We start from the raw sequence: 27,622 nt of genomic DNA, 5'->3' as shown, positions 1-27,622 counted from the left end.
CACAAGTAAACTGGACGGCGGCTGGCTCCTTAAAAGAAACTGAATACTGGGCGTAACTCCGCTCGGCTAAGCGGACCGTACACACAAATCTAACGCCCCTGCATCACCGTAGCTCAGCACGCGCATTTACGCTTGGTGCTCAGACCAAATCCGAGCTCGCGCACGCAATCCGTTTCCACTTCGGGTGGTGTCGAGAAAGGGCCCCGCTTCTCTTGACTCCGCATATTCCACTCTCTTCAAGCCTCAACTCGAGACGTCAAATCTTGCCGTTCCGTCGGTGAAAACTCCCTGACAGCGAGCAGCGGCTTAAAGAGGAAGAATGGCGGATTCGAGCAGCACCGCAGCGGTCGGGGCCGCAGCCTCAGCCTCCAACAGCGCTACCGCTGCCGGGGCGGCTGGCACTGTTGCGCATGATGGAGCGCCGGGGGCTGCGGGACCGAAAGCCCCGTCCGAATCTGTGAAGGGCCAGATATTTGACGTGGGCCCCCGCTACACCAACCTGTCTTACATCGGGGAGGGGGCTTATGGAATGGTGTGGTGAGTACAATACTTCTTCTCTCTAACGGTCTCGCGTACTATCACAATCGAGACTGCCAGTTGTTGTTGTTGTTTTCCCCCCACTATCGCACAGTTCATAGTTGCAATCTTCAGCGAAGTGCTACCCACCGAACTACAGCCATGTTTTCACGTACACGTCGCTTGATAGAAATGAGCCTGTTTTGTGGTAAGCAGGTTAGCAAAGTAGCTACAGGCGTGGCTATGAGCTTTACAGGAAACGCTATAGAGAAGCTTGGCGCAGGACGCAGTTTTGCTGTCTGAGCATAGCTTCTCCCCTCCACCTCCCCACCCCCACAAGTCGAATTCAGCCACACTTTCACCGAATGTATGCAAGGGACACCATAATCCCACGGGTTACCGCACATAGACCGATTGCTAAAAAAAAAAAAAAAAAAAAAATCGGCTGTGCAGAAATCGGGTTTGCCAAGGGGATTTGCGACTTGCAGCGAGGCCTCCACTCTGCTGTTATCGCTGCTGGCGATCTACAGCCTTGTGTGGGCACGTTGAGCAAACCTGTTGCGCACGATACGATTTCACTGCCAACTCACTGCTGTGAACATGGCCACAAGTTACGGGGGAGGGGGGAGGGGGGGGGGGGGCATTTGGGCCCACTCCAGGATACAGTCAGCAGCGAGAAGGATTGTGACGACATTTAGTGATGTTGTTTTGGTGTCACTGTGATCATGCGATTTTGCTGGTGTGGATATTTTAGGCGCACTCTACGCAAAAGTACTCAACACTCTCGACTCGAGTAGGAGGAAATACAGAACTTGTGTAAAAAGATTTAAAGAAAAGTAGAAGTACTGTACTGATTTAACGTCTTTACTCAAGTTGACAAGTACAAACTTTGAAATGTACAAAAGTTAAAAATAGTTTTTACTGTCAATTATATACAATACCTGTTTTGATGACATGCCACCATGAAAAATACCTCTCTGCACACAAACTAGTTTCCTTCTTTTAGCAACTTTCATAATGCAGCTGGACAGCTTATCAAAACATGTTCCCATCACTTTGATAATGTTGTGAACAACAACAAAAGAAGCGCAATTAGCATATGATAACAACTGATAAAATACACTAGAAAAATATTCAACACCAGAAACTTGGGATTTTTAGCCTGGCATAATAAAAATAATTTTTGGAACCGTCCACAATAAAAATATTTCTACAATAAACCAATGGATTGGGAATATCTCTTGAGTCTCCAAATCTCTTGCGTCATCATCGTTATTGCTTCCTGGTTCACGTCTCTCCATGTTATTGCTGTCGCTGTTTTTCAGCCTTAAGTCCCCAAGATTTCAATCCATCCATCCATCCATTTTCTGTACCGTTTATCCTCACAAGGGTCACGGGCATGCTGGAGCCTATCCCAGCTATCTGCGGGCAGGAGGCGGGGTACACCCTGAACTGGTTGCCAACCAATCGCAGGACACATATAAACAAACAACCATTCACACTCACGTTCACACCTCCGGGGAATTTCCATAAGTCAAAATCTCAACCTGCGGTTGACTTTACCTTACATCTTTTTAAATAATTGTTGTGTTGTCATCGGCAGGTTTGTAAAGGTAACAAGCCTCTTTTGACAAAGTCACAAGTAGAAATTGGAGATACTGAATTTTTTCAAATACAAGGCCTAAAAGTAAAAGGTTGTCATGAAAATAAATACTCAAGTACAGATACCCGATAAATCAACTGAAGTAGTACAATAACAAGATGAGTATTAGTACTTGTATTTGTACTTTACTTTCCACTACTGCTCACTAATAGATGACACATTTCTTGTTTACCTCCTAACCGTTGTAAATCACAGGCATGTGTGTGAAGTGATCATGATAATTTCACTGTTGTTCAAGTCTGTGTACTCCATTGGCATGTATCTTCATAATATGTACAGTGTGTGTACAGTATATGCAGATACAAATAAATAGTTGGACATGTAGATCATCTGAAATATTGAACTGTACTGGGATGCATGCTGGCCTGTTGGTTGTTAGCATGTGTTACAGTTCTTAGGCCTGGCGTTTGAATCTTTGCTCTTGTGTGTGTTTTCTCTGGGTACTCGGGCTACCTCCCACATTCCAAAAATGTGCATGTTAGGTTACTTGAAGACTCAAAATTATCAATAGGTGTGGCAGTGAGTGTAAATGGTTGTTTCGGTATATGTTCCCTGTGATTGACTGGCGACCACTCCAGGGTGTACTCAACCTCTTGCTAAAAGTCAGCTGGGATAGGCTCCAGCTCACCTCCGACCCCAATGAGGACAAGTGCTATAGAAAATGAATGGATGGACACTTGTATAGCACTTCTCAGGACATCCAAAGACACTTAAAATCTGAATTTTTTTGCACACTGCTGACACGAATGCAGAGCAAAACAAATTTTTCCCAAATCAGGTGTAACCTGAGTACAGTACTCTTCAAGGAAGGAAAGCCGAATCAGTGCAAGCTGTCAAACTCTTTGTCTGCCTTTAACAAACTTAACTGCTTGCTCCAATTAGAATGCACCAATTGTCAGTGTTATTTTTGAAAGCAAATAATCATCCTCTTCTGCTTCACTGACACTCATGTCCTCATTTGAGGCATAACCCGACTCCAGATGATGTGTGAGAATTGGCACTGTTTTTTTTCAGAATTCTCATGCACATACTGGCACACCAGTCTGTTAGAGAGATCTTGCATTTTGTATGTCTGTGCATGTTAGGAAAACAATGTCAAGAATCTTTTCCATATAAGCTGCATAGAGCAAGATTACTCCCTAGACCAGGTTATAGGTAATATTTGTAAAAACAGTGGAATATTCTTTTGAAGATGGATGAATTCAGGTTTCCCTTTAATTCATTGCCATTTCATGAGCACTACCTGGTCTCGTCTTTATTACTTGTTCACCTACTCCAAACAGTGTAGGTGTAGCATACACCTCCAGTTGTTCACAGCAAAGCGATGTGTCACATGCGCATCTCTGCATATGAGACTTCTACAACACCCTTTCATCAGCAACGGTCTTGGTATAGTGTATGAATCCTAAAGTGTGTAACATGAGCCCTGTTTTGTGCCTCTCTTCTCCACATCCAGTTCTGCCCTAGACCACATGACAAACCAGCGAGTAGCCATCAAGAAAATCAGCCCTTTTGAGCACCAAACATACTGCCAGCGTACATTGAGAGAGATCAAGATCCTGCTGCGTTTCAACCATGAGAATATCATCGGTATCAATGACATTCTAAGGGCTCGCCACATCGACAATATGAGAGATGTGTATCCTTTCCTTTCAAGCTCTTATCTGCTGCTTCCTGTTCATGTACACATTAAGTCATGTACACTTTAGTCACTTGGTTTCTCGTCAGTTGCTCATACATCCTGGGCATAATTTCCAAAACTAGTTTTGACATTTAACATCTGTGTCACTCTTTTTGGGTTTGGTGCAGCTAGAGATAACGCACCCAAGTTATTGCAGCACTTATGTGAGGCAGAATGCTAGTCAGTAGATCCCAGCTGTCTCACAAAAGAGGAAAGCTACAACACGAACAGCTTAACTTGCTGCTAATCCACTTAAATGTACACTAATCAGCACAATACATCTCTAAAAATGATGGTTATTGTTCTTCGTGTGTATAGGTCCCTCAATGTGGCTCAAAATGATCAAGACACTGCCACTCATTAAACCATATCAGCACTGCATTTGGCTGTTTCTAGAATTTCTGTTTCCATAGTTCACAGGGTTGTATGACAGAAGACCGATAAGATTTTACAACATGAGAAATCCTGTGCAACAAGTCAAACTCCTTACCCTACACGATTTGTGGCTGAAATGAATCTAAGGTTGTTATTGAGTGATTTGGCCAAATGTATACAACACACAGTTATGTCAATCATGTTAGTCATGATGGCGGAGTAACTTCTACAGAGCTGTTTCCTAATGTCTGTGTCAAAGATGCACAACACTGGGATCCTCCTTGACTTAAGTGTACCTCTAGTTACATCGTGCAGACACTGATGGAGACAGACTTGTACAAGCTGCTCAAGACCCAGAAGCTGAGCAACGACCACGTCTGCTATTTCCTCTACCAGATCCTGCGAGGACTCAAGTACATTCACTCAGCCAACGTGTTGCACCGGGACCTCAAGCCCTCCAACCTGCTCATCAACACCACTTGCGACCTCAAGGTCAGCCCTCACTAGCCTTGCACATACACATCTACATTCCCTTATTTATCTGTTTACAATCGGATAACCGGTATATAAAGCAGAAAATTGTACACGTCTTTGTTTGATAGCAGGGTGTGTTAAATCACAGTACAGTCTACAACATGACAACATGTGTGACAATGTCATAGACATGTTTTGTTTTTAAAGAGGTATGATGTATTTTAAAAAATATTTTTTTTTTTATTGAAAATGTTATTAAAAAAAATGATTTTTTTATGTACAGCATTTTGTTTCTGCTATGGTTGTTTTTTTTAAGTGTTCTATGAATAAAGTTGAATTGAATTGAGAACATTATGAAAAAAGAGGTGTGGTTTGCCACTGTTGTGCACTAAGTCAATATGTTAACCAGACATTCCTCTATCAAGCACATTAAATGTCATTCATAGATCCTTCTGAAAACGGTGTGCATGTCACATACACTGAGACTGGTGTATATAATTTGATACAAAACAATGTTCAATAAATATTTCAAGTGAATATTTTCATAGTGGTAGCATTATTGTATAGTGCTGTTTTATTGTGCAAATATACACTTCCTTCGGGATTGAAATGATAAAAACTCCGTTATTAACCTGAAGGTTGGGATGCAAGAAAATTTTAAAATGGCGCTTCATAGCTAAAAGGTTTTTCAGCACTGTATTAATGTTTAATTATGTTATAGCTGCACCTCTATGACAAAAAAATAATTAGCTTTCCATTGAAATTCAAAGAGGTTGTCTATTTCTGCCCAATCAAATCAGAATTGGAGTTGGATAAAAGGTATTTTAGGATATGTAGAGCACATGTCAAGAAAGGCAAAGTCATTAACAGTAAAAAAAAAAAAATATAAATATATATATATAATAAAGAAATTAATCACTCAATAACATATAGCATACATTTTCTTCATTATGTTGTTAAATGGTCTGAGTTTACTGTATGTAGCTGTATACAAACAGGTAGGGTTCCCTCTCTGTCTGTTGTTCAGCTTCCCAGCACACTTGTGAGCTCTCATTAGGCGAACTTGAAGCCTCGGATTAGCTGATCATGTGGGAAGAGGAGAACAAAAGCGGCACCTGTTGCAGTGGCTTTCAAATGCATTTTACTCGTGCACAAAAATACATGTAGTCCTCCAGCACAAATAGCTATAATCACATTTGCATGATGCATTTGTACTAATCTCGTTCAATATTCTTACATGCAATATTGTGGAATTTTCAAGTTTAAATAATGGATTCAATACTGTTCTAGACGGGATTACCAGTAAACCATCCAGTGAATTTAGTCAGAGAGTATGAGACAATAAAATAACTTTAAATCTATTAATTAGTCTGTATGTTGGAATTTTGTTTGTCACCAAAGAAACATGGTTATGAATAAAGCTTAATTTTGTTATACTTTAGCCATGTTGATAGTTTATTGTCAGCAAAAAAAAGTTGGAGGTATATATTGTAAAAACCCAACTATTGATGGTGCTTCTTTTGTCCTAAGATTTGTGACTTTGGCCTGGCACGAATTGCTGACCCTGAGCACGACCACACAGGATTCTTGACCGAGTATGTAGCCACACGTTGGTACAGGGCTCCAGAAATCATGCTCAACTCAAAGGTTAGTGTGCGTGTTTGTGTGTCTGTGTGTGACTGAGCAGATTGTCAATTTGTTGACTGTCTGTGCCTCAGGGCTACTCCAAGTCTATTGACATCTGGTCAGTGGGCTGCATCCTGGCTGAAATGTTATCAAACAAGCCAATTTTCCCTGGGAAACATTACCTGGATCAGCTCAACCACATTCTCGGTGAACTCTCATCCTTGTTGTGCATGAACACGAAAACACCCAAAGTAGCCATTTTAAAAATGCTTCTGATTCTTCCTCTATGCAGGTGTCCTTGGCTCTCCATCCCAAGAAGATCTGAACTGCATTATCAACACGAAAGCCCGAAACTATCTGCAGTCTCTCCCCGAAAAACCCAAGATCCCCTGGGAGAAGCTTTTCTGCAGGGGTGACTCAAAAGGTAAAGTAACATGAGTACAAGTTGCCTAAGAGGAATCAAGCAAGACTGATGTAATAAATGGAAACGCACCTGTCGACAAACCTCGAATGCAAAATGGAAACTAATCCTGACTACATTTGTATACTAGAAAGGCGCTGTACGTCCGTTCTAACAACGCAAATTTGGATCATCATGAGGCATGTTCATATAATGGGGAAGTAATTATTTAATCCCCTGTTGATTTTATAAATTTGTACTCTTACAAATAAATGAATGGTCTCTAATTTTGATGGGTTTATTTTAACAGAATATCAAACAAAAAAATATGTATTGCCGTATTTTCACGAACATAAGGCACACCGTATTAAAAGGCCACGCCAGGTTCCCTCTCGTCATTCAGTCTCGTTGCCGTGCGGCTCCTCAGAAATGATGCCAGCTTTTACAAAAGCTCGAACAACAATGCAAGCAGAAACGTTAGCCCAAGCATCCACAATCCATTCACAAATTGTGGCGCAAGTCGCCCGGCGCTGCCTCCTAGTCTTAGTAAAGCTGTGTTCGCCATCTGTCACCCATGGCTCCCACGCCGCTCACAACTTCACTTTGAACACCCTGTTTACAGCGATGTCAGCGGTTGGAGTTCCTTTGTCAAGCCTCCCGGAATGATGGCAAGCTCCGAGTTATTGCACTCAGTCGAATGGTGACTGTAGAGACGCTTCTCCCGGCTGTTCTTTGCTCATTAATCCATTGCTCGAGTTGCTAGTCTAACTCGGGCCACCTCGCCTTGTTTCCGCGGAAACTCAGCTTCGTCTTCTTGACTTGGCGAAGCTCGTTTTCCTGTTTCCTCCACTTGCGAACCATGGATTCGTTGATCTTGAATGCTCTCGCGGCTGCTCGATTCCCATGTTCCTCCGCGTAACTGACAACTTGCAGTTTAAACTCTGCTTCGTAAGCGTGTCTCTTCATAGGTGCCATTTTCGGGGGTCCTTAGCCAAACTGATGCACATACCGGAACTATATACCTACTGGGGGCGTGTCTTTAGCGTCCTCTGTCACGCGCACCCTTCCCCCTTTACGTCCGCATGCTGTCCTCAGTCACGTCCGCCTTCCTCTATATAAGCAGCATGTTGGCAGGAAATGCTCCCAGTCAGTCAAGCGGAGCGCTCATCAAAGTCACACAACAACATTTACAGATTTTGGAACTCTGTGCACACATAAGGTGCGCCGCATTATAAGGCGCCCCGTCCATTTTGGAGAAAATATAAGACTTTTAAGTGCGGCTTATGATCGTGAAAATACGGTATTTAATCATCAACCAACCAGCCAGTACTCTGTTTCCCACAAACCTGTTACGTGCCCATGCAGTGCACAGATTCGTTCTGTCACTTGTAAAAGAGTCCTTGTCCACAATTCATGTCTTCTGTTTGTGAACTCTCCAACACAAAGGAGGTCAAGAATGATTGTACGTGTACCTGCAGAAGGCTGAAATGGGCTACAAGAGCATCAGTTAAGAAGCTTAGTGAAAAGGAAACAACTTGGTTTGATTGTTTGTAAATGGATGAATCCAAAATAACATTCAGTCACCCTAAGTCTGCACCTCCTTGCAAAATGTCACTGGGCTATGAATGATAATGACAAAGGTGAGAAATTGGTTCTCAAGGCAGTTGGCACACCCCCTGCTCAATGTACAAGCCTGTCTGACGTTTACACATGAACACCTAAGTGATTTTAGTGGCTGAATGTGATTTGGTGGGATGAGACCACACGAGAGCTCTTCGGCCACAAATTAATCCAGTGTTTTTGGAGGCCGAGAAAAGAACATCAACCTCATAGTCAAACACTAAGGTGGAAATATGCTATTTTTCTACTAAGACTACACAGTGACCAGTGGATGGGCCATGTACCACACAACCTTGGAATAGAACTTCCCTCAGTAAGAACACTGAAGATGGGTTGTCAACAAGAAGTACATTAAGGTCATCGAGTGGCCTAGCCAGTCTCCAGACTAGTCCTTTATCCTGAAGTCATTCTGTCTCTCTGGTAAAATACACAGACTATAAAAAATACAGATGGCTATGTCAACTCCCACCTCCGACAGAACTTTGCTCATGTTCTCGGGAGATCGACAGGCGGATCGGTGCAGCGTCTGCAGTGATGCGGACTTTGTATCGATCCGTTGTGGTAAAGAAGGAGCTAAGCCGAAAGGCGAAGCTCTCTATTTACTGGTCGATCTACGTTCCTACCCTGACCTATGGTCACGAGCTGTGGGTCGTGACCGAAAGAACAAGATCCCGGCTACAACCGGCCGAAATGAGTTTCCTCCGCAGGGTGTCCGAGCTCTCCCTTAGAGAGAGGGTGAGAAGCTCGGTCATCCGGGAGGATCTCAGAGTAGAGCCACTGCTCATCCACATCGAGAGGAGCCAGATGAAGTGGCTGGGGCATCTGATTCGGATGCCTCCCTGGTGAGGTGTTCCGGGCACGTCCCACCGGGAGGAGACCCCGGGGAAGACCCAGGACACGTTGGAGAGACTACATCCTTCGGCTGGCCTGGGAACGCCTCTGGATCCCCCCTGAAGAGCTGGATGAAGTGGCTGGCGTCCCTGCTAAAGCTACTGCCCCCGCGACCCGACCTCGGATAAGCGGTAGAAAATGGATGGATGGATGTCTATTGGGAAGTGGACAAACATAGAAGTAGGCAACCAAATAATTATTTCTCCCACTGTAGATAATCATCACTGGCTAGTGTCTAAACTGTGAGTTTAAGATTTATTCATTAGTCACAAAGAAATACAAAAAAATCCTATCTTGAATCTAGCAATATTAATAAAAGTGGCGGAAAATCTTGGATCTTTATCCTTTTGTCCTATTTATCATGCCTGCCTCTCCCCCTTCATAATGTTTCATAGAATGTGGTTAAGTAGTTTGTCTGTACATTTAAGTATTGTTTACAGGTCTGCAGTGACAAAGTACTTTTTTAAATAGATGGACCAAACGGGTCCTGTTTTTTCTTCACTTCTATATTATTTCTGATTTCTAATCCAAGCTTTTAACTATGTAATGCAGCTTTGGACCTGCTGGGCCGCATGTTGACCTTTAACCCCAACAAGCGTATCAGTGTTGAAGAGGCGCTGGCTCATCCTTATCTGGAGCAGTACTACGACCCCACAGATGAGGTATGCTCTCCCAAAAAAAAACACACAAAAAAAAAAACGTATACCTTTTCGAAATTAATGATGGCACTCTTTATTCTGTCAGCGTTATTGCAACGGATTGGCATTTGACTACATTTCAAATTATTACAATTTGGATTGATTAATTGGGATCCAATGTTTTCATTATTGTTATTCTTCGGCCAGCTTCAACTACACAGCCACACTTGCTCAATATAATGAGGTTCAATATAAGAGCTGCATCAAATATTCTGCTCTTACAAAGTTAATAATTACCAGTTTTGATTTACACTGTCAAGGCAAGATATAATATACTGGATCCTCTTGAGATCTGTGTCTGATATTCTAGTTACCTCAGTTACTTACATAAGAGTCAAATATTAGGAAGAACCTTCAGTATAATGCAGTACTGTTCTGCACCATTGCAAACTAGAGTGCTTTATGTATTTAGCTCATGTTCCCAGAGCTGCAATGTTGTTGTTTTTTTGTTGTTGGTTTTTTTCCACGTTGGAAACTAGTTGATTATGAATCAGTAGCCCCTCCACTGGATGAAGCGCGTCCATTTTGCCTTAATTGCTTCCAGATGCGATAAATCAGCAATTCCACACTATCAACAATTCTTAATCAATTAAATGCTGCACCGATTATTACACTCACCCCTAATTGTTATAGGCGCCCTGATGACTGCATGAGTGTTTGAGTTTCAAGTCATGCGCTTTGGTTTCAAGTTGTGTTTCTGCTTTGTATTGGAGAGTTTCTTATTGTAAATTTTTGCAATAAGAGAGCGGTTAAAGCATCACTAATCACATCCCAGCAGATTATGTAAACTGATACAAATGTCAGCACTGCACCACACCGATTAAAATTGTAAGCATATCAAAAAAGAGAGACTCATTGTGGTGTTGTCCTCGTATCACTTATCCTTTGCTGAGACAAACCTCATGAAACCGTGACAAATATCATCATTATAGAGCTTTATTGGACTCTTGCTTGACATAATCTGCTTTTGTGTCTATGTATGTATGTTTCTAGCCAGTGGCAGAAGAGCCCTTCACTTTCACCATGGAGCTGGATGACCTTCCCAAGGAGAAACTGAAGGAACTCATATTTGAAGAGACGTTTCGCTTTCAGGAAACCTACCAGGGCTCCTGAGACACACGGGTATGTTCAAAAAGAGGTCCGTCCCCTTGGTGTATGGGAATCTTACCTGCAGATGATAGAAGAAATGTAAGTGAATAGGTAACTGTAAGACACTGTGATAAGAGATTGGTCAATATCACTATAAAAGGCCTTTGGTGTCGTCATCATGAACAATTTAACTGAATAATGAACCTCTGAGGTCTTACTATACATGACCAAACATTTGCACAGGATTTTGTCTTTCTTCAATGGAGACTGAAACAGTGGCTAGTTGCAGAATAAATATTTACACTTAGGCTATGTTTTGTCATTTTCATGACCACTCTGTCATAGTGAAATATCAATTGATATAAATAGTGTAAATCTTTTTTTAAATAAGGTATATTTGTTAAACAGTACACAGCCAGTTTGCTAACTGACTCGTTGCTAAGTGAAGGTCCACCACATGCTCACTAAACGCTAACATTAGGCAAAAATATCAATGTCCAGCCTGTCAGCAAGCTCACAGTTATTTTACTGTTTACATGTACATTGTCTGCCTGTAGTTACTTTTTTTGTGTGTGTGAGCTTGACCAATATGCATTTCTAACAACATAACATCTACTTAATACAATGAATATGAAGTTCAATAGAAAATCTCTACTTTTTTTGGGGGGGGGGGAGTGGGGAAGTGTCAAATGAACCTTAGGGTGATATTGACCCAGGGAATGGGGGAAAAAAAAGAAATAAATTGTGTTGTAATAGGAGGCAGTTGATATAGTGTCCCACTGTGAAGGGATCTTGAAAGTGCTTGAATTTGGCTAAAGAAAATATACTTCTTTCCTTTCCTCTTTCCATCCTTTAGTCAAAAAGGGTGTAAATGCCAACCACAGGCTTGGAACCTGAAGACCCCCAGATGACATGCTTAAATACAAGAAAATGCATCCTCAAGAATCCAAGGAAAAAAAAAACTATGAACATTGACTGCTTTTCTTTCCATTTCCACTGCAAGAAAGCTAAGTGTTTCACTTTGATTTGTGTGGTTAGGCGGGGCCATCGTGTCTCTTTACTCAGTACTCCCCCCCTCCTTTAAAAAACATTCTTCTGTTTCCTGTTCAGTGTCCCAGCTCGTCTTACCCCTCTCCATCATAATCAGCTCTCATTATCCGATCAATCGCTTTTTCGCAGTTTTTTTCCAACTCTCTTGCTTCTATTCTCATAAACTACTATTCCTTATTAACCAACACCATTACTCTGTTGTCTTGCTACATACGTGTACGTTAGAACTTGCAATCGAGGGCTAAAAGAATGGGGGTGCTTATTGTGTGGGTTCATGTACATTAGATACAAAATATTTAAAAAAAAAGGTTTTTCTTTTTAAGTGGGCTCATCACAGCTTTCATTCGTACATAATTGTTTGCTTTAAAATCAGCTTACCGTAGTTGTATTTATGTGTTCTCTGGTTTATCTGTGGAAGTCATGTTGAACGTTTGACTTTCTACTGGCATGTTTGCAGGTTTACAGTTTGTATTTTTATTTTGAATGATGTTCATATGAATGCATGCATTCCTGAAATTAACCAAAGTGGATGAGAGATGCAAGGAACTAGTGTGGGAAGTAACCTTGTGTTATGATTTTGAACCATATAAACATTTCTTGAGCTACACCTCAGACAAAGGGCAAACGGATTGAGCGCTCTCTCTCTCTCTCTCTCTCTCTCTCTCTCTCTCTCTCTCTCTCTCTGTATTTGCATAAAGTTAGTCACGCTATGGTATGATAATTAGAGGCCGTCATGTTGCCAAGTCCCACAAAGGTCCAGTATACCTTTTGGATGCTTTCTGCAGATAATGTGCCCCGACCTGGTTAATAATCTGTAGAGGTTGTATGACCAGTAAAAGCACAAATACCACCACTGTACAGACATGAAACACCATTGAGATGCACACGCTGTTATACTTCATCACTCATTTCCTTCCTCCCCTCAATACTATATCACCAAGGAGCCACTATGGCAACCCGCTACTACATTACATCACTATATCAGTTGGTTGCCGTTTCTGTATCATTCCTCACCTGCATTTCAAGGGACCATACACTACTAAAAGTTAGGGAACTGAATTAGAATTTAATTTCGGATCATTTCAATTAAAAGTTAGGGATAATGAGCTTTCAGGGGAAATTTCATGATGAACCTGAAATGCACTATAACAACAGATTAACCAAATTTTACCTCTAAACTTGTGTATGCATGTCCAACTGTTTAGTTACAGTGCTTTTTTGCACAACTTCCTTTTTTTCTAACAGAGAGGAGAATGGCAAAATTCATGTTTAATCTATGAATGGACCAATACATTTCCTCGTTCAGTTGTAAATTTATATTTAAACAGCCCTCTTCATTGTGCTGTTCATATTTTGACATCATGATGCCAAGATGACATCAGCAGGTTACACCAGATACAAAAATCCTTTTTTTTTTGTTTATTTTTGTTATTTTTTATTTTTTCCTCACTCCAGAGAAGCTCAAATTATTATTGTGGATTTTAGGTTCATCCTAAAAGTTCCTCAAAATTCAAAGCCCAATATGCCTACATTTTTTGGAGTAGTTTATATTCTGGAGCATGATGGGATTGTCCTATTCTACTGCGCTGTTTTGACGTTTACACTGAACTGTCAGAGAGGGCCAAATGGAAACAATATATCTACTAATGGGCTCTAATGACTGAGAAGTCAGGAAGTATTTTCAGGTTTGAATCATTTTTGCCTCAATAAATGTGTGTACGTGTGTGTCAAGTAGCTGTAGTTGTTTTTTTTTTGGTTTTTTTCTTTTACTAGAACGGCTCCCTCTTGTGACTACTGAGGAAACTCCATGTGATTTAAATCCATCCATCCATCCATTTTCTTCAGCGCTTATCCTCACTAGGGTCGCGGGCTGCTGGAGCCTATCCCAGCTATCAGCAATCCCCAAATTACCCTCAGCCAAGCCTCCAATCTCTAGTCGTTGTGTGTGTCCCTCTCGTTTTCTTTTTGTGTTCCAATCTTCTCTGGTGTTTGCCTGTGTATCCAGTTGCCATAGTGACCATGCCTCACTGTGCAAACAAATGGCATTGTTTCCCATAGACTGCTTGTACATTTGCTATTTCTGTGCGTTCTCTTTTCCTGTTTGTATCACTGCTTAACTGCTGCTTGGTGGCGCGCCACCCATGGGTCCAGCTCAGTAACTGCACTGACAATGTAAAGAAAATGGACCAACATGTGCTCAGGTCCTGGCCCTGGACCGCCTGCTAGCTTCAGCCTCCCGCTTTAAAAATGTTGCCCAAAGCGTCGCTGTTCTCTCAGAAGCCATAGCCAGCACTAACTATGACTGTCCACAATGGGTGTGAGGCTTTTTTCTGCACGTGGTGAAATCCATTGATTTATTCGCCTTCCCAACACTTGCCACGCTTTGCTCAAAGGGCTGCCTCCGCCCGTCCCTCCTTGTGTGCACTTCTTTCCAGCCACGACTGCACGTTTGCCATTCGCTGCCACTTTTTCGACTAATCACATGACCCAATCAGCACGTCTGCACTTTGTTTTTCATTTCGGTCCTCAGTCTTTCTCTCCATGTGTCCATCCTGGTCGCTCAGCTTTAAGTGTGTGTGTCTGTTTGTGTGTGAGTGTGTGTGTGAGAGAGAGATCGTGTCTGATTTCTGACAAGTTGGATTTCTTCACTATCATTTATCCAATATTTTTGTTTTTCAAACTTTGCGTGTTGGCTTGGACGCCGTCCTGCTTTGTGCTTTTTCATATGTGAGTATTTTTTTTCATCCAGTGCAAAGTGGGTCTTACAAAAATAATGTTTTTTTCATTTGAATATCCATCAGCCATGAGTACACAAACCCTGCTTGCTTTTTCTGTGACGTGACATCAGATGAGGTTGCCATGTTTCCCAACCAAGAGGACTGTGTTTCACAATCACATACACATCGACACACTTTGTCTGAGAAGTGTATCTGTGTGTGCCTGTGACATGTTGCACTTGAACATGCCATACACATTCACGCAGCGTGTATTTATAATTCTAGTGGCCCGTCTGTCATACGGCCTGGTTCCAGACATGGTTGTTTTTAAATGGTGGTTCTTATTATTACCGTTGTTGTTATACTGGTGAGTTGTATTTTTTTCATTTTATTTGATTTTTTTTTTTTTTTTTTTTTACTTAAAAGGGACTTAAAGTTGTATCAGTTTATGTTTATATATATATATATATATATATATTATATATATTATATATATATAATATATATATATTATATATATATATATATATATATATTATATATATATATTATATATATATTATATATATATTATATAATATATATATATATATATATAATTAGGATGTTTTTTTTCATAATTTCTCTTATGGATGTGATTATTAATGACAGTCTATTCAATCTTTAAGGTTTTTTTTCTTGGATATTCCCTCCAAGTTCTTTATGAGGAATTATTTTTAAAGGAGTTATTTTTTGATCGTCAAAGAGATATGAGTTAAGGGTTCTAGCCTGTATATTGTATGGATATTAATGAAATAATTAACAAAGGATCCAAATTATATTACAAATAATTGAATAAAAATTTCCTGATACTGTTGCCGTTATGGTTTGTTCTTTCTCTTTTTCTGTTTATCCTTTATCCTAGTCTGTGTTCATGAACTTTGTCATTTAGACCTGGGATAATTTCTTATTTGTTAATTTAAAAAAAAATTAATCTGGTGCCAGATGAAAAAAAATATTTTATCCCCCCGCAGACTAGTATGCATGCCACTCTTTTCATCATAGAAGTCTCCTTTTTTGTGATCACAATCAGCTCATGGGTCCGCTGTCATTGTCCACCAGAACAATAAATCAGGGCTGGGCAAACCTTTGTGCTCAGGGGCCACATATTTTTAAGACGGACAACTAGGCCAGGTAAAAATAAATTATAAGTAATTTTAATAGTATCATTTTCAATTGGCAAAAGATTAATTTTTTTGGATGTTAAATTGTTTATTTTACTAATGCTTTATGGAGGCTAATAGTTTAGTTAATTATTAATAACATTATCGCCATTGCTAAATTGTATTTTTAATTAATATTTGATCAAATAAAAAAAAAATTCTCACTTTTGTGTACTTAAATGTCAATTTTTAAATTAATAATTGAATTCAAATTAACCAATTATATAATAAAATGTGTAAAGTTTTATTTTGTACTTATGTACATGTTTTAAAATGTTTTTTTATTATTTATAGCTAGTTTAATTAAATTAAATATACGTAAAAAATGTGTATTGTGTATGTCAAATTGGTAAATGTACTAATATTTAATAAATCCATCCCCAAAAATTATTTTACATGTGAAATAAAACATTTTTATGCCATATTTAGCCCACCATGCTCTTAAAATATGTTGACTTTGATCAATTTTTCATGTCCCCAAACAAACAAACAAAAAAAGCATGTCTCTCCAATCAGTGTGTTCTTTCTATTAAAGTGAGCTTGACAGTTCCCCTCTTACTTGTTTTTCCAGCTGCACCACTTTCATATCCTCCTTTACGACACATCTTGGCACGGCACTGCCCTTCATCTCGGACATTCCCTTGCCTGGGAATAGAATGACACCACCATCACCTGCTTAGGAATTAAAATTATTATTTATACAGCACATTGATTGTTGGTTAATTATCCACATATCACAACTATGCAAAATAACCAGGATTTACAACTGTAGCCAAAGTCCAAAGCTGCTAATAATGGAAAATGCTTGCTTTATTCTGCAGTGAATAGGTTGCTCTATTCCAGAGAAAAGCAAGCTTGTTTCGATCGATGTTGCAGATCACAGTACATACAAAATATAAGAAATAAACAGGGCAAGTTTATAGTGGTGCCTTCAACAATAGTGGACAATATCCTGTTTTGATAGTGAAGAAATAAAACAAAAGTCTGACAGTGTACAAATACAAATACAAAAAGTTACCCTGTAAAAGACGAAAAATGTTACAAGTTAGGGAGAGGCTGGCAAGGTAAAGGTGAGCTGTGGGTCAGCTCTGGTGCTTCATTAACTAATTTTTACAGCTCCACTGCTTCCAAGTCTCTTTGTGGAGAGGAAAGTAGAGTGTGCAAAGATTGTGCAGTGACAAGTGTGGGACACTGACGGCAATACCTGTCTGTCAAGATTTTCTGAGGCGGATAAAGACCAAGAGGAGCAAGTGTTCTCCTGAGCTTTTTGGATCAGCTACCTATCTCTTAAAACTTATATTTTTCAGCCACAAATCACTTGGTCGGTTCTATCCGAGGGGAATTGTAGAGATTTTCAAACGGAGATGAGCAGTTTTTTGTGTGCCATCCTTTCAGCGTTGGGAGGGTACACTCTCACCTCGTTATACCTGCTCAAGAATCCCCACATTCTTCATAAGACGAAGTGCATGGGCTTCTACTGTACACACATCTCCCACAGAGGAGGTAAGAGAGCGATTGATTTCTCGGAGGAAGCACTTATATTATGTAAATTTAGACTTGCGTCTGTATCAACGCAGTATGCAGTAGATGTAACCAAAGGACATCCAATAGGTAAAAGAAAAGGGATCAAATGTTATCATTTGGTTTTTTAACAGTGCCTAAGTAGATGCTTGTTACTGTTGACTGATTGTTGTCTTACCAGGATGTGGAGAGCGTATAGAAAGCACCATGGAGGCCTTCACTCAGTGAGTATGATATTTAAAAAAATCAAATCAAAAAAATAGATTACCTATCAGTCTATCTTAGCTATCTCTCCACCAAATTCACAGATTCCTTCATGGAGTACTGCATAAACTGACTGCAATTCCCAAATAGCATGTTTTTGTCAAACCTAAAGCTCAACATCCACACTTTAATGGCATCTTTATCTATATCTGTATCAAATCCATTGTTTTGGTGCATAAAGGCAAAATCTACACACTTCTTTGGGACCTAATTGTCTGACAATGTATGAATTGAATCAATCAATTGGGGTCATCTTGTAATAACTGCAAAGGACTTGAATGCAAATGCATGTGTGGCAATACTGTACATTAAAGTGCATTGGAAAAGCACATATAATGCAACCACTAACATTGTTTTCCCTCATTTGCAGCGCAATTTCGCAGGGAACACAGATGCTGGAACTGGACTGTCACTTGACGCATGACGGACATGTGGTGGTGTCACATGATGAGAATCTATTGAGGCAGACGGGTCATGACATCACCATCTCTTCAGTCAGCATGCAGGTGGGAGGAAAGAATGGATTGTCACTCACATAGTATGGACTCTTGTTTTATATGTATAGACTACCCCTTTAATACAATGATCATTTAGAAACAGTATTTTGTATTTACCTAAGTTGTCTTTGTGAGGTATCAAAATTTGCGTGAAGAACTGAAACATTCAAGCATGAAGATGAATGATGATTAGAAGTCATGAAGTTGGCAAATACTTTTTTACGGCACTGTATATACAGCAGCTAAATAGCAAATTTATGTGCAACCAGATGCATCGACAGTCGATTCTATTCTTCTACTTATTGTGATGTATGGTTTAGTTGTACACTATTGAATAGTACAACCACCATAATAAACATTATCATATTAATACCTCCGTGTCAGTCACATTGGAGCATTATTCTCTTTGCTATTGTATAAAGCACTTATATTTAATCACATTAAATGTTATTCCTGTGGCTTTTTCAGGATTTACCTTTGTACAAGGAGAGGCTTGAATTGACTTTTTATTCAGGTAAGACACTCCTATAGAGCAGACCATTCACAAGTGTCAACAAAAAATATCCAAACAAATGTTTAAAAAGTAAGCGCGTGTCCACTTGAGTGTAATGTCACCATCTTTCATATGCCTTCTGTTCACCAGGTCACTACAGCAGCGGTTCCGACAGGAAGTTTACTTTGCTGGAGGATGTGTTCAGACAGTTCCCGGAGATCCCAATCAGCATTGAGATTAAAGAAAACAACAGCCAGCTGATAGAAAAGGCAATTGACGCACGCACGCACGAGCATACACACACACACACACGCACACTGTCCTAAAAATAGATCAATTTGTAACGGTCAAGGCATTAAATATTCTACTGCCAATTGTGCTGTGTTTTAGGGAGGTTTTATTAAATGCCGAAATCAAATCAATGGCCAAAAAATGTACACAATTTATAACCAAAGATTAACATTCTTATTTTATTGGAACATATTCAAAAGGCATTTTAATTGCAAGGATTTTTATGCTCACAATCTCAAACAAGCAAAACCCCAATGCGAAGCTCCAAATGCATCATTTATCATTTAATGCATTGTTCATTGTAAGTCTGCATAGGTTTTAGTGTCCCATAGCAGCTATTTAAAGTTCTGTCTGTGATAAGCTTTGCAGTTTGTATTCTCACAGTTGAACATTTGCACTTTTCACGAGTTAACGTGCACTCCCTCCCTCACACGTGTTGTTCCCTTTGAGTAAGCCAATTAAGTGTGCTTGAAAACCTAAAACTCAAATTGTCTGATATCTTGCCCTACTTCAACTCTAATTCTGTCTGTGTAGGTTTCTGAGCTGGTCAAACGCTACCGCAGGGAGGACATCACTGTCTGGACGTCTGTGAGCTCAAGAATCATGAGCAAGTGCCGCAAAACGGTGAATAAACTAGATCAACCATCCTTTACAGTACCTTATATAGCTGAAATAATGTATAACTACATGTGAATTCACTACCTAGTTATTAGCTCTTCATATTCAGTTCACCCTCACTGGCCACAACAATAGGTGCACCAGCACATTCGAATGAGTCAATACAAAAGCTGTATCAAAAAGTAATCCTTTGTAAAACTTGAATGCTCACTTTTGATTGTTAATTTAAAAATATCTTTATTATTGCCATTTGTTCACAATATTTGCAAAGCTATGGGATCAGTTTTTCGGGAGCATAAAAGTTGAGCCAACACTAGCTAGCTCTCAAAACGACAACAGGCAACATGTAGCATGATTTTCTTTTCTTCTCAGTACGAACATTATCTAAGTTAATAAAACAGGGAAACTGTTTGGAGTGCAGAGAAGTTGTTTTTTTCCGTTATGCCATGTTATCGAAACGGTTATTAAATATAATTGACAGTAAAAATAAATGTTCACCTTTTACTTTTGTGATTCGTAAAGTTCATTTCAGAGTCTGTACTTTTTACATTTACTTAACACCTCCTGTAGTGGAAGCAGTACTTCTACTTTTACCCGAATCTGTTTACCAAAAGTATCTGTTCTTATACCAAAGTACAGAGTGAGTACTTCTGGAATCAAAAGAGCATCCGTGAATTTTTGATACACTTCAATGTGGGTGTACCTAACAAAGTTGTCCTGTGAGTATGTGTCAATGCAATGTGTGCAACTAAATGTCTTTTGCTCTCTGTCCGTCTAGAATGGAGCCATGCCATATAGTTTTTCTTTATACCGAGGTGTGCTGCTGCTTCTCCTCTTCTACAGCGGCCTGCTGCCCTTTGTGCCACTGGGAGAGAGTGTACTGCAGTACTACCTACCGCGCATAATCAACAGGTGGTGACTATCGTCAAGATGTCTCGTGTGAACCACCTTTGGAGCTGTACATTCATTTACTTTTATCCTGGCTCTTCTATAATGTCAAGTTTTCTATGTTTCAAGTGTTACGTTGCAAGTGTGCCATTTGTCTCTGTTGTTGTGTGCAGGACGTTTATTCCTGAGAAGAACATTTTGAGGAACAGCTTGATCGTCACTTTAATAGAAAAGTGAGACAGTGAAACCTTTCTTAACCGTTCTTTTTTTGCATTTCAAATGGTAGGCCTTGATGAGGAAAGGAACCAAACTTGGGAACTTAAAACGTGATTGCCGAAAACCCACTCTTAAGGCAGAACAACCCTTTGATTCTCTCATTTAATCAGTGCGTGGGTTTTCTCTGGGTAGTCTGGTGTCTTTCAACATCCACAAAATATCCTTTTTCGATTAAATGAAGACCATGAATTCTCCATCGGATTCAATGTGAGTGTGAATGTCTGTATGCTGAGTTTGACTGGCTACCAGTCCAGGGTGTTATCCTGCCTCTGGCCTAAAGTCCACTAGGATACGCTCCAGTTACCTGTGACTCTAATGAGGACAAGCAGTATAGAAAATGATTTTTAATGTTTTGGAAAATGTCAAGAAAGTTTGTCAAGTCCTACAATAATTACAGTTTCCCCTACAGTCCTACAGTTTCCCCAAATACAGTTTTGAATTGTCTTCACAATCTGTGTTAAAATTATTAATTTTGAATTTATGTCATGATTGTAGAGTAACTATGAGGAAGAGTCTCTTTAAACATCTTGCAGCCCGTGGAATTCAGGTATGAAGCTATTATCTATTTTAACCTGTATTGGGTAATCTTAAATCTTTCTTTTTTCCAAATACAACCCAAGCCAACGAACAAGGTGTGGGCTTATAACCCCACCCAAAAAAAAAAAAGTAATAAATAAGTGAGTTCATGCAAACTATATAAAGCACACACTGCCACTGTGAGTGAGTGTCCTGATGTCATTTCTGCAGGGATGAGCTCACCGCCGTAGTTAGGCCGTAAGTGGCCCCCTAATCGTTTTAGTGTGAAAACAATTGCAGACCAAATGCCATCATTTTATTACAGCTGCACACAGGAATGAGATTGCTTGAGGAGAGCTAAAAAGAGGACAAACGTCCATAGCTTGCTAATCGGAACCAATTGATAACTTGTGAGCATGTGATTCAAATGGCCAGTTGATACTGATCATTATCGCTGAAACAGCAACATCTTGTGTAACAAAAGATGTGTATATCTATATGAAATGAATCAAATTGTTTACAATGATTCTGTTATACATCCATATATATATGTACATAAATACATATATACATGTGTGTGTATATATATATATATGTGTGCGTGTGTGTGTGTGTGTGTACATAAATACATACAGCTAATGAAAAAAGTGTAACAAGGCATTTGTTATGTTATATCCCAGTACAGTAGTGCTGAAGATGTCACAATGCTCCAGAGAACTTTTTCCTTTAACTTCAGACATTGCAATTTTCCAGGTCCATTTGTTTGTGTGCAACACAGATGAAGACATAAGAGCGGCATTTGAAGTGGGGGCAACGGGTGTGATGAGTGACTACCCCTCGCTCTTATCAAGCTATCTCTTAAGAAACACTTGAGGAGTAACGTCTCCACGTCCAGCCGCAATACCCCATAAATGGCAGCTGCACGAAGACTGAAAAAGACTGAATGCGTGAAGCTAATATTAAGTGTCAGAACAGTCTGCCAAATTTTTCAGAATTACTCACATATGTATGACGTATGACTCATCTCCACAGTCTCCACCACATGACCTAACAATTCATTACTTATGATATGACTGTAATTTTAATTAAATTAATTTGGTTCTGTGGGAGATGCGTGGCTGTGGGTCTGTTGGTAGAACGGGTCTTCCACTGACTAAAGGGTCGGTGGTTTGAATCCTGGCTCCGACTATCCACTGTTGATGTATCCTTGGGCAAGACACTGAACCCTAAATTGTCACCAGGTTTGCATCGTAATGAGAGACTGTTCTCAATTGCTTTACATGGTTAAACAAAGGAATTTATGAAACGTTATCTGCAATGGTGGCATAAATAAAATTACAGCAAATTACATTTGTTGGATGAGAAAGATTTTGTGTCTAGTAGGCACGGGTGTCGAATTCATTTTTGTCACAGGCCACATAGTAGCACTGTACACAATGTGAACCATATAATTGCCTCGTCATAGTATTACACACAACAAATTGATGGATAACTAGTTTGGAAATAATGTTAGAAAATGCTTTGTTCTACAATTTCTTTTAAAAAGGGATTTGGTAACAAAAAAATACTTGCAATGCCTCAACATTATAAAAAGAGAAAAAAGTTGCAATTTCAGTGCAGATTTTAGCAAGAAACATGATTTGTTTTAGCGGGCCACATAAAATTATGTGGTGGGCCCATTGAGTTTGATGCACCTTGTCTAGGCTTAATGAGACTTTTCCATTTTTTTTTGTATCTTTGCACTTATTTTGAGCAAGGTTTATACAACACAGTAAGTACATAATACAATACGGACACTCTGTGGTCACAGCTTACAGCAATACATTAGTGTGAAACTGACCTGAATGTATAAATTTACTATTTCAAGTGAATAGAAAGCCCAAAAGTATATTTGAATTACAATTATTAGGCATTCATTCAATTGTGTGAAACATAGGGGAAAACGGAGAAAAGTAAAATACGTAAAAGTATAGTGCAGTCCAGTACTGTAAAATGGACCCGAATCCACAAAACAAAAGCAGGAAATGATAAGCGACCGCGCTCGCTCTTGACTGCTTTGGAAACGGTACAAACGAGCTCACGTGAAGTCCAATCTGATTGGTTGACCCACATTGTGAAGGTCATTCCTCAGCTCCTATTGGTCCGTATCTTTTGTTTTGCCCTCCCATGTGCTACAGACTCCCCCCCCCCCGAGTGTGTTTTCATAAACAAACCAAATTCTTCATCGGTCCGCGGTGCAATTAGTCACGAACCTGACAAACTGCCAGCATTGTCAAACTTCGCGTTCTTGTGTTGTTGTTTTTTAACTAAGAAATATTTTTGGACAACTATTAGATTTGACAAAGAAACGCGGCAAAGCGTGTCAAAAGCGAAGGCTGTCCGTATTGTCTTTATTGTCCGAGACGTCAACGCGTGGTCGACTGTTTCTGCGAGCCTCGGCGCTTCGTACCCTTTTAGTCCATCTTTTTTAAAATCTTTTTTTTCCACAGCTGTCAGTCACATTGGTCCACCGTGTGTAGGCAGGCAAGAGTCTTGACATCAGGAGGTAAGTGGCTAAACGCGACAAGGGACTGCAGACAGTGCGCATTCGAGCTGCTGCGATGTTGTGGCAGTGCGGGGCTAACCAACTTGCTAGCAGGCAGGCTAGGTCCGAGCTTGTGGTGATCTCATCAGGTTGCTGTATTTCAGAACCAGTGTTGCACTGTGTAACACTTTATTTGGGTGGATGATTTCATACAAAGTCGAGTAGTGGGTGCTTGATTTTGCAAACTGATTTAGTGTGATGAAGGAGGATGCCACGATAGACATGTCCGGAACATAACTCTTGCTTCTGTGACCAGATGTGGCTAAACTGTACGTGCTCTGACTGAGCCTGTCAATGGCACAAAGAAATCTTATTTTATCAACTAGAGATCATTGTTTTCCCGTCATATTGTCTTCTTCCAACCTTTGCAACCTGGATGACTGAGAATCTACACAGAAATAAAGAACAAGCAAGCACATTGGTATTTATTTATATTGTGAAAATAAACTGAAAAATTAGGCTATTATGCTAAAGACGTTATTTGTAGTTAACCATTTTCAGACCAATTAAGTAACATGGATCATTTCGACCTTATTTGTAATAAATAAATAATCATTTTCAGACAAATTAAGTGGAATTAGGAATCCCATGCAGCAGCCATGACTCAGGACACACACTCGTGTGTCACGGCACCCTAGTTGGAAAATCACTGGTTAATGCAATAAAATATTCCTTAGTCTAATGTCATAAATACATACTATGTTGTTGACATAATCACAGGTTTCTCAGAAAGAACCTTGTGAACGAGAGTAATGTGGTAACCACTTCCTTCCGCAGATATGGTGAAGCTGACAAAAGCCAAGACGTTCCAGGCTTACCTGGACTCGTGCCACCGCCGCTATAGCTGTGTGCACTGCCGCGCTCATCTGGCCAACCATGATGATCTCATCTCAAAGGTTAACTGCCACCCTTTTTTTGTATTTATCACTTCACGTGGCTTGTGCATTTTCATACGCAACCAAGTGCACTGCTGCACTACGCTCTTAATTGGAAATTCGTAGACTTCATGTATACTGCGAGTACTAGTGTTTCGGGGAGCAAGGTACATTAAATATAGTGTGAACTTTTAACACAATATTCTCTTTTTGTTTACATTTTTTAAAAATGTGAACCTGAGAACTAATTTTAGAATATAGAACACTGCTACGTCAACAGCATCAAGCAATTACAGTGACTAGAACATACCTTTCTGTAACATAGAGATTAATAGTAAGGTGAAACGGGTAAAACTGGACTGACCCAACCCTTAAATATCTGGTTAAGTTACAATATCTGGAAATATTTTCCTGATGTTTGATTTTTCTCCTTGGTGTTTCCTAGTCTTTCCAAGGTAGTCAAGGCAGAGCTTACCTCTTCAACTCTGTGTGAGTATTTCAGTATTACTTTGTTTTCATTAGACTAATTCCAAATGAAGGTTATGGATTGAATCGTTGGTTGTTTTCTTCATATTATTTTTTAATTAGTCCAGTTATAGCTTAAAGAGTTTCCCAGTATCAGACATGTTGGCACAAGCATGATAATGCACAGATATGATTTAGTCTTGAGTGAACCTTGACGTTGGGTGTTTGCCATGTTACTATTGGGTTAGTAGGTCAGTAATACATTGGCTCTGACCTGATAATGCGATGTAATCACTGGAAATAAAATAATTTATCTTGTTTCAGTCTTAATTTGTTGAACCTTGAAAAATGTCAAAGTTTCAAGCCCTCCCAATCATGATTGCATTGTTGCTGCAATTTAGGACATATTTCTGTTGTTTAATGATTTTCAGGGTGAACATTGGCTGTGGTCCAGCAGAGGAAAGGCTGCTGCTAACGGGACTTCATGCGGTGGCTGACATCTACTGTGAAAACTGTCACACCACCCTGGGCTGGAAATATGTAAGTGCCCCCCACCTCCCCACCCTCCACAAACACACACGCTAACCAATCAGCCAACGGCACCGCCTCACCATTGGTTTTGTTTTGTGAAAAAAAAATATTGAAATAACTGTTGTGATGTGTTGTAAATTGCAAAACATTGGAATTGTCTTTGCGCTTCCTGTCATAATTGGCAACATCTTCTTTTCACAGGAACAAGCCTTTGAACTGAGTCAGAAGTACAAGGAAGGGAAGTACATCATTGAGCTGTCCCACATGATAAAAGACAACGGCTGGGACTGAGAGGGAAATCTCCTTTGTTCTCCATGACTTTTTTCAAAGTTGCATCCCCTGGTCTTAGCGGGGTTCCAGTGTAGCTTCCTCATCCCGCGTTCGAGCCATCGCTGTGCACACTTTTACTCTCTATGGCTTTGCCATGAATAGCATGTGATGCCTTATCTTCCTCCTTTCTTTGTGTGTTTTCCAGCAGCCACAGCAAGGTTTCTGATAACGCAATCCCAATCGCTAGTTATGCTAGGGGCAGGTTTGAATGAATGTAGGGTTTGTGTGCGGAATAACTCATGGGCACATGTGTGGATATTGGATTTTTAGGCTTGTCTTTGAGTGATGAACCTCTTATCAGTGATCAATAAGCAAGACTCGCTAGATGGGGGCAAGGACAGTGCAAGTCAAACAATAATGACCTTGCACTGGTATTCCGCCACCTCTTCCAAGTTTACAATGCCTGTTTAGTTATATCTGGCCATAACAGTTTATGCAAATGAAGCAGTGGAGATTTATTTTTTTCGATCATGGTCGATCGGTTATGGAAATTTCTGTTTTTATATAAAGATCAGTAACTTTAGAGTTTGACAAGTATACAAGTTGTTGAATTAGTAATGGTAAGCATGCCCATACAGATGGCCTGCAAGTTATTTTAAAGCTGAACTACTGCTTGTACAGAAGATACGCTAGTGTGTGAGTGTACTTGTTCATTCAGTTCTGTGGGGAACTCGGGAGTCCAAGGAGCACACATTTAGTTAAGTCTGGGTGTGTCTGGCTCTCTGGTATGTCTTTAATGCTTGAATTTGATCATTCAGTTTTGAGTAAAGGTTTCCTCACAAGGACTGAATTTCAAGTTTGTGTTTGCAGAGTATGCCTGCAGTTTTACCTGCACAATTAGGATATCCACTACTTGCTGACATTCTAGAGATATCGCCTCTGTGTTTGTGTGTAGTGTAACAATGAGAGGCCTTTTGCAGCTCCATTTACTCAATCATGTTTGAGCAACGTGTGATTAGAATTATGTAGCATATTTATGGTGATTATTTTTTTTTTGTCTGCTTCTTTTCATTAAAATATAATTTTATTCTTATCTTTCATTAAAATACAGTGCATCTGTAATGTGTGGTGCAGTTTTTCTTGGATTTTAGCATGTATGGAATTGGAAGAAATGCATCCCTTTCTCTATTAGCTATACTGTTTATTTTGTCAGGGGGAGCACAGGACAAGGACAAGTAACCAGTCAATACACACGCAATAGGTTAGTCCTGGTCCCAGATGAAGTTGGCTTGCACATTTTGGCCCATGAGATGGAGCCTGATTCAAACAACCCACTGAAAGGCCACTTTGCTGACTAGAACCCAGAACCTTCTCATTGATAATACAAACAATATCTTGTAGCATGTTACTAGAGCTCTAGTTTGCAGAAAGGCATACTGTAATGTGTGGTGAACTGGGGGAACACTATTTTAATTAGGTACACATTTTGACTACTTGTCTGATCTAATAGAATACGCTTGGGTGAACAATA

At 39.9% G+C, this 27,622-nt stretch overlaps 3 protein-coding genes and 1 long non-coding RNA gene across 6 annotated transcripts; 3 read left to right on the top strand and 1 right to left on the bottom strand.

Moving 5' to 3' along the window:
* On the top strand, nucleotides 1-17,505 carry mapk3 (mitogen-activated protein kinase 3). Of its 2 annotated transcripts, none has more exons than XM_061749443.1 (9): nucleotides 1-537; nucleotides 3,636-3,818; nucleotides 4,538-4,727; nucleotides 6,240-6,356; nucleotides 6,428-6,542; nucleotides 6,628-6,759; nucleotides 9,799-9,908; nucleotides 10,938-11,066; nucleotides 17,398-17,505. In XM_061749443.1, the coding sequence occupies exons 1-8, from the start codon at nucleotides 320-322 to the stop codon at nucleotides 11,055-11,057; spliced, it is 1,185 nt and encodes a 394-aa protein (XP_061605427.1). In that variant the 5' UTR covers nucleotides 1-319; the 3' UTR covers nucleotides 11,058-11,066; nucleotides 17,398-17,505. The 2 variants fall into 2 exon arrangements, with proteins under 2 accessions (XP_061605427.1, XP_061605426.1); XM_061749442.1 differs by lacking the exon at nucleotides 17,398-17,505 and adding an exon at nucleotides 11,890-13,814 and having other exon boundaries at nucleotides 3-537.
* On the bottom strand, nucleotides 10,989-17,150 carry LOC133466100 (uncharacterized). The gene is made up of 3 exons (XR_009784844.1): nucleotides 17,021-17,150; nucleotides 16,562-16,647; nucleotides 10,989-11,112 (listed from the first exon to the last, which is right to left on the bottom strand). It is a non-coding gene; the product is annotated as an uncharacterized LOC133466100 (long non-coding RNA).
* gdpd3a (glycerophosphodiester phosphodiesterase domain containing 3a) lies at nucleotides 16,633-22,734 on the top strand. The gene is made up of 10 exons (XM_061749449.1): nucleotides 16,633-17,505; nucleotides 17,705-17,747; nucleotides 18,158-18,293; nucleotides 18,753-18,798; nucleotides 18,928-19,046; nucleotides 19,603-19,692; nucleotides 20,465-20,598; nucleotides 20,748-20,807; nucleotides 21,346-21,397; nucleotides 22,120-22,734. The coding sequence occupies exons 1-10, from the start codon at nucleotides 17,367-17,369 to the stop codon at nucleotides 22,237-22,239; spliced, it is 939 nt and encodes a 312-aa protein (XP_061605433.1). The 5' UTR covers nucleotides 16,633-17,366; the 3' UTR covers nucleotides 22,240-22,734.
* Nucleotides 22,735-22,865: 131 nt separating this feature from the next.
* ypel3 (yippee-like 3) lies at nucleotides 22,866-27,213 on the top strand. 2 transcript variants are annotated; one of them, XM_061749452.1, is made up of 5 exons: nucleotides 22,866-23,911; nucleotides 24,728-24,846; nucleotides 25,271-25,314; nucleotides 25,722-25,830; nucleotides 26,023-27,213. In XM_061749452.1, the coding sequence occupies exons 2-5, from the start codon at nucleotides 24,730-24,732 to the stop codon at nucleotides 26,110-26,112; spliced, it is 360 nt and encodes a 119-aa protein (XP_061605436.1). In that variant the 5' UTR covers nucleotides 22,866-23,911; nucleotides 24,728-24,729; the 3' UTR covers nucleotides 26,113-27,213. The 2 variants fall into 2 exon arrangements, with proteins under 2 accessions (XP_061605436.1, XP_061605437.1); XM_061749453.1 differs by lacking the exon at nucleotides 22,866-23,911 and adding an exon at nucleotides 23,922-24,371.
* Nucleotides 27,214-27,622: the final 409 nt, after the last annotated feature.

Source organism: Phyllopteryx taeniolatus, chromosome 16, assembly GCF_024500385.1.
Source record: "Phyllopteryx taeniolatus isolate TA_2022b chromosome 16, UOR_Ptae_1.2, whole genome shotgun sequence".
NCBI lineage: Eukaryota > Metazoa > Chordata > Actinopteri > Syngnathiformes > Syngnathidae > Phyllopteryx > Phyllopteryx taeniolatus.
The sequence above is the reverse complement of the archived record's forward strand: the minus strand, read 5'-3'. Positions and strand labels throughout refer to the sequence as shown.

Excerpts from the sequence above, each read along its gene's own strand:
- ypel3 (XM_061749452.1), top strand. The coding sequence starts at position 24,730 with ATGGTGAAGCTGACAAAAGCCAAGACGTTCCAGGCTTACCTGGACTCG. Across the intron at positions 24,847-25,270 it reads ATGATGATCTCATCTCAAAG|TCTTTCCAAGGTAGTCAAGG; the intron begins GTTAACTGCCAC and ends GGTGTTTCCTAG. Across the intron at positions 25,315-25,721 it reads GCTTACCTCTTCAACTCTGT|GGTGAACATTGGCTGTGGTC; the intron begins GTGAGTATTTCA and ends AATGATTTTCAG.
- gdpd3a (XM_061749449.1), top strand. The coding sequence starts at position 17,367 with ATGAGCAGTTTTTTGTGTGCCATCCTTTCAGCGTTGGGAGGGTACACT. Across the intron at positions 17,506-17,704 it reads ACACATCTCCCACAGAGGAG|GATGTGGAGAGCGTATAGAA; the intron begins GTAAGAGAGCGA and ends TTGTCTTACCAG. Across the intron at positions 18,294-18,752 it reads TCTCTTCAGTCAGCATGCAG|GATTTACCTTTGTACAAGGA; the intron begins GTGGGAGGAAAG and ends TGGCTTTTTCAG.
- mapk3 (XM_061749443.1), top strand. The coding sequence starts at position 320 with ATGGCGGATTCGAGCAGCACCGCAGCGGTCGGGGCCGCAGCCTCAGCC. Across the intron at positions 3,819-4,537 it reads ATCGACAATATGAGAGATGT|TTACATCGTGCAGACACTGA; the intron begins GTATCCTTTCCT and ends GTGTACCTCTAG. Across the intron at positions 6,543-6,627 it reads TCAGCTCAACCACATTCTCG|GTGTCCTTGGCTCTCCATCC; the intron begins GTGAACTCTCAT and ends TCCTCTATGCAG.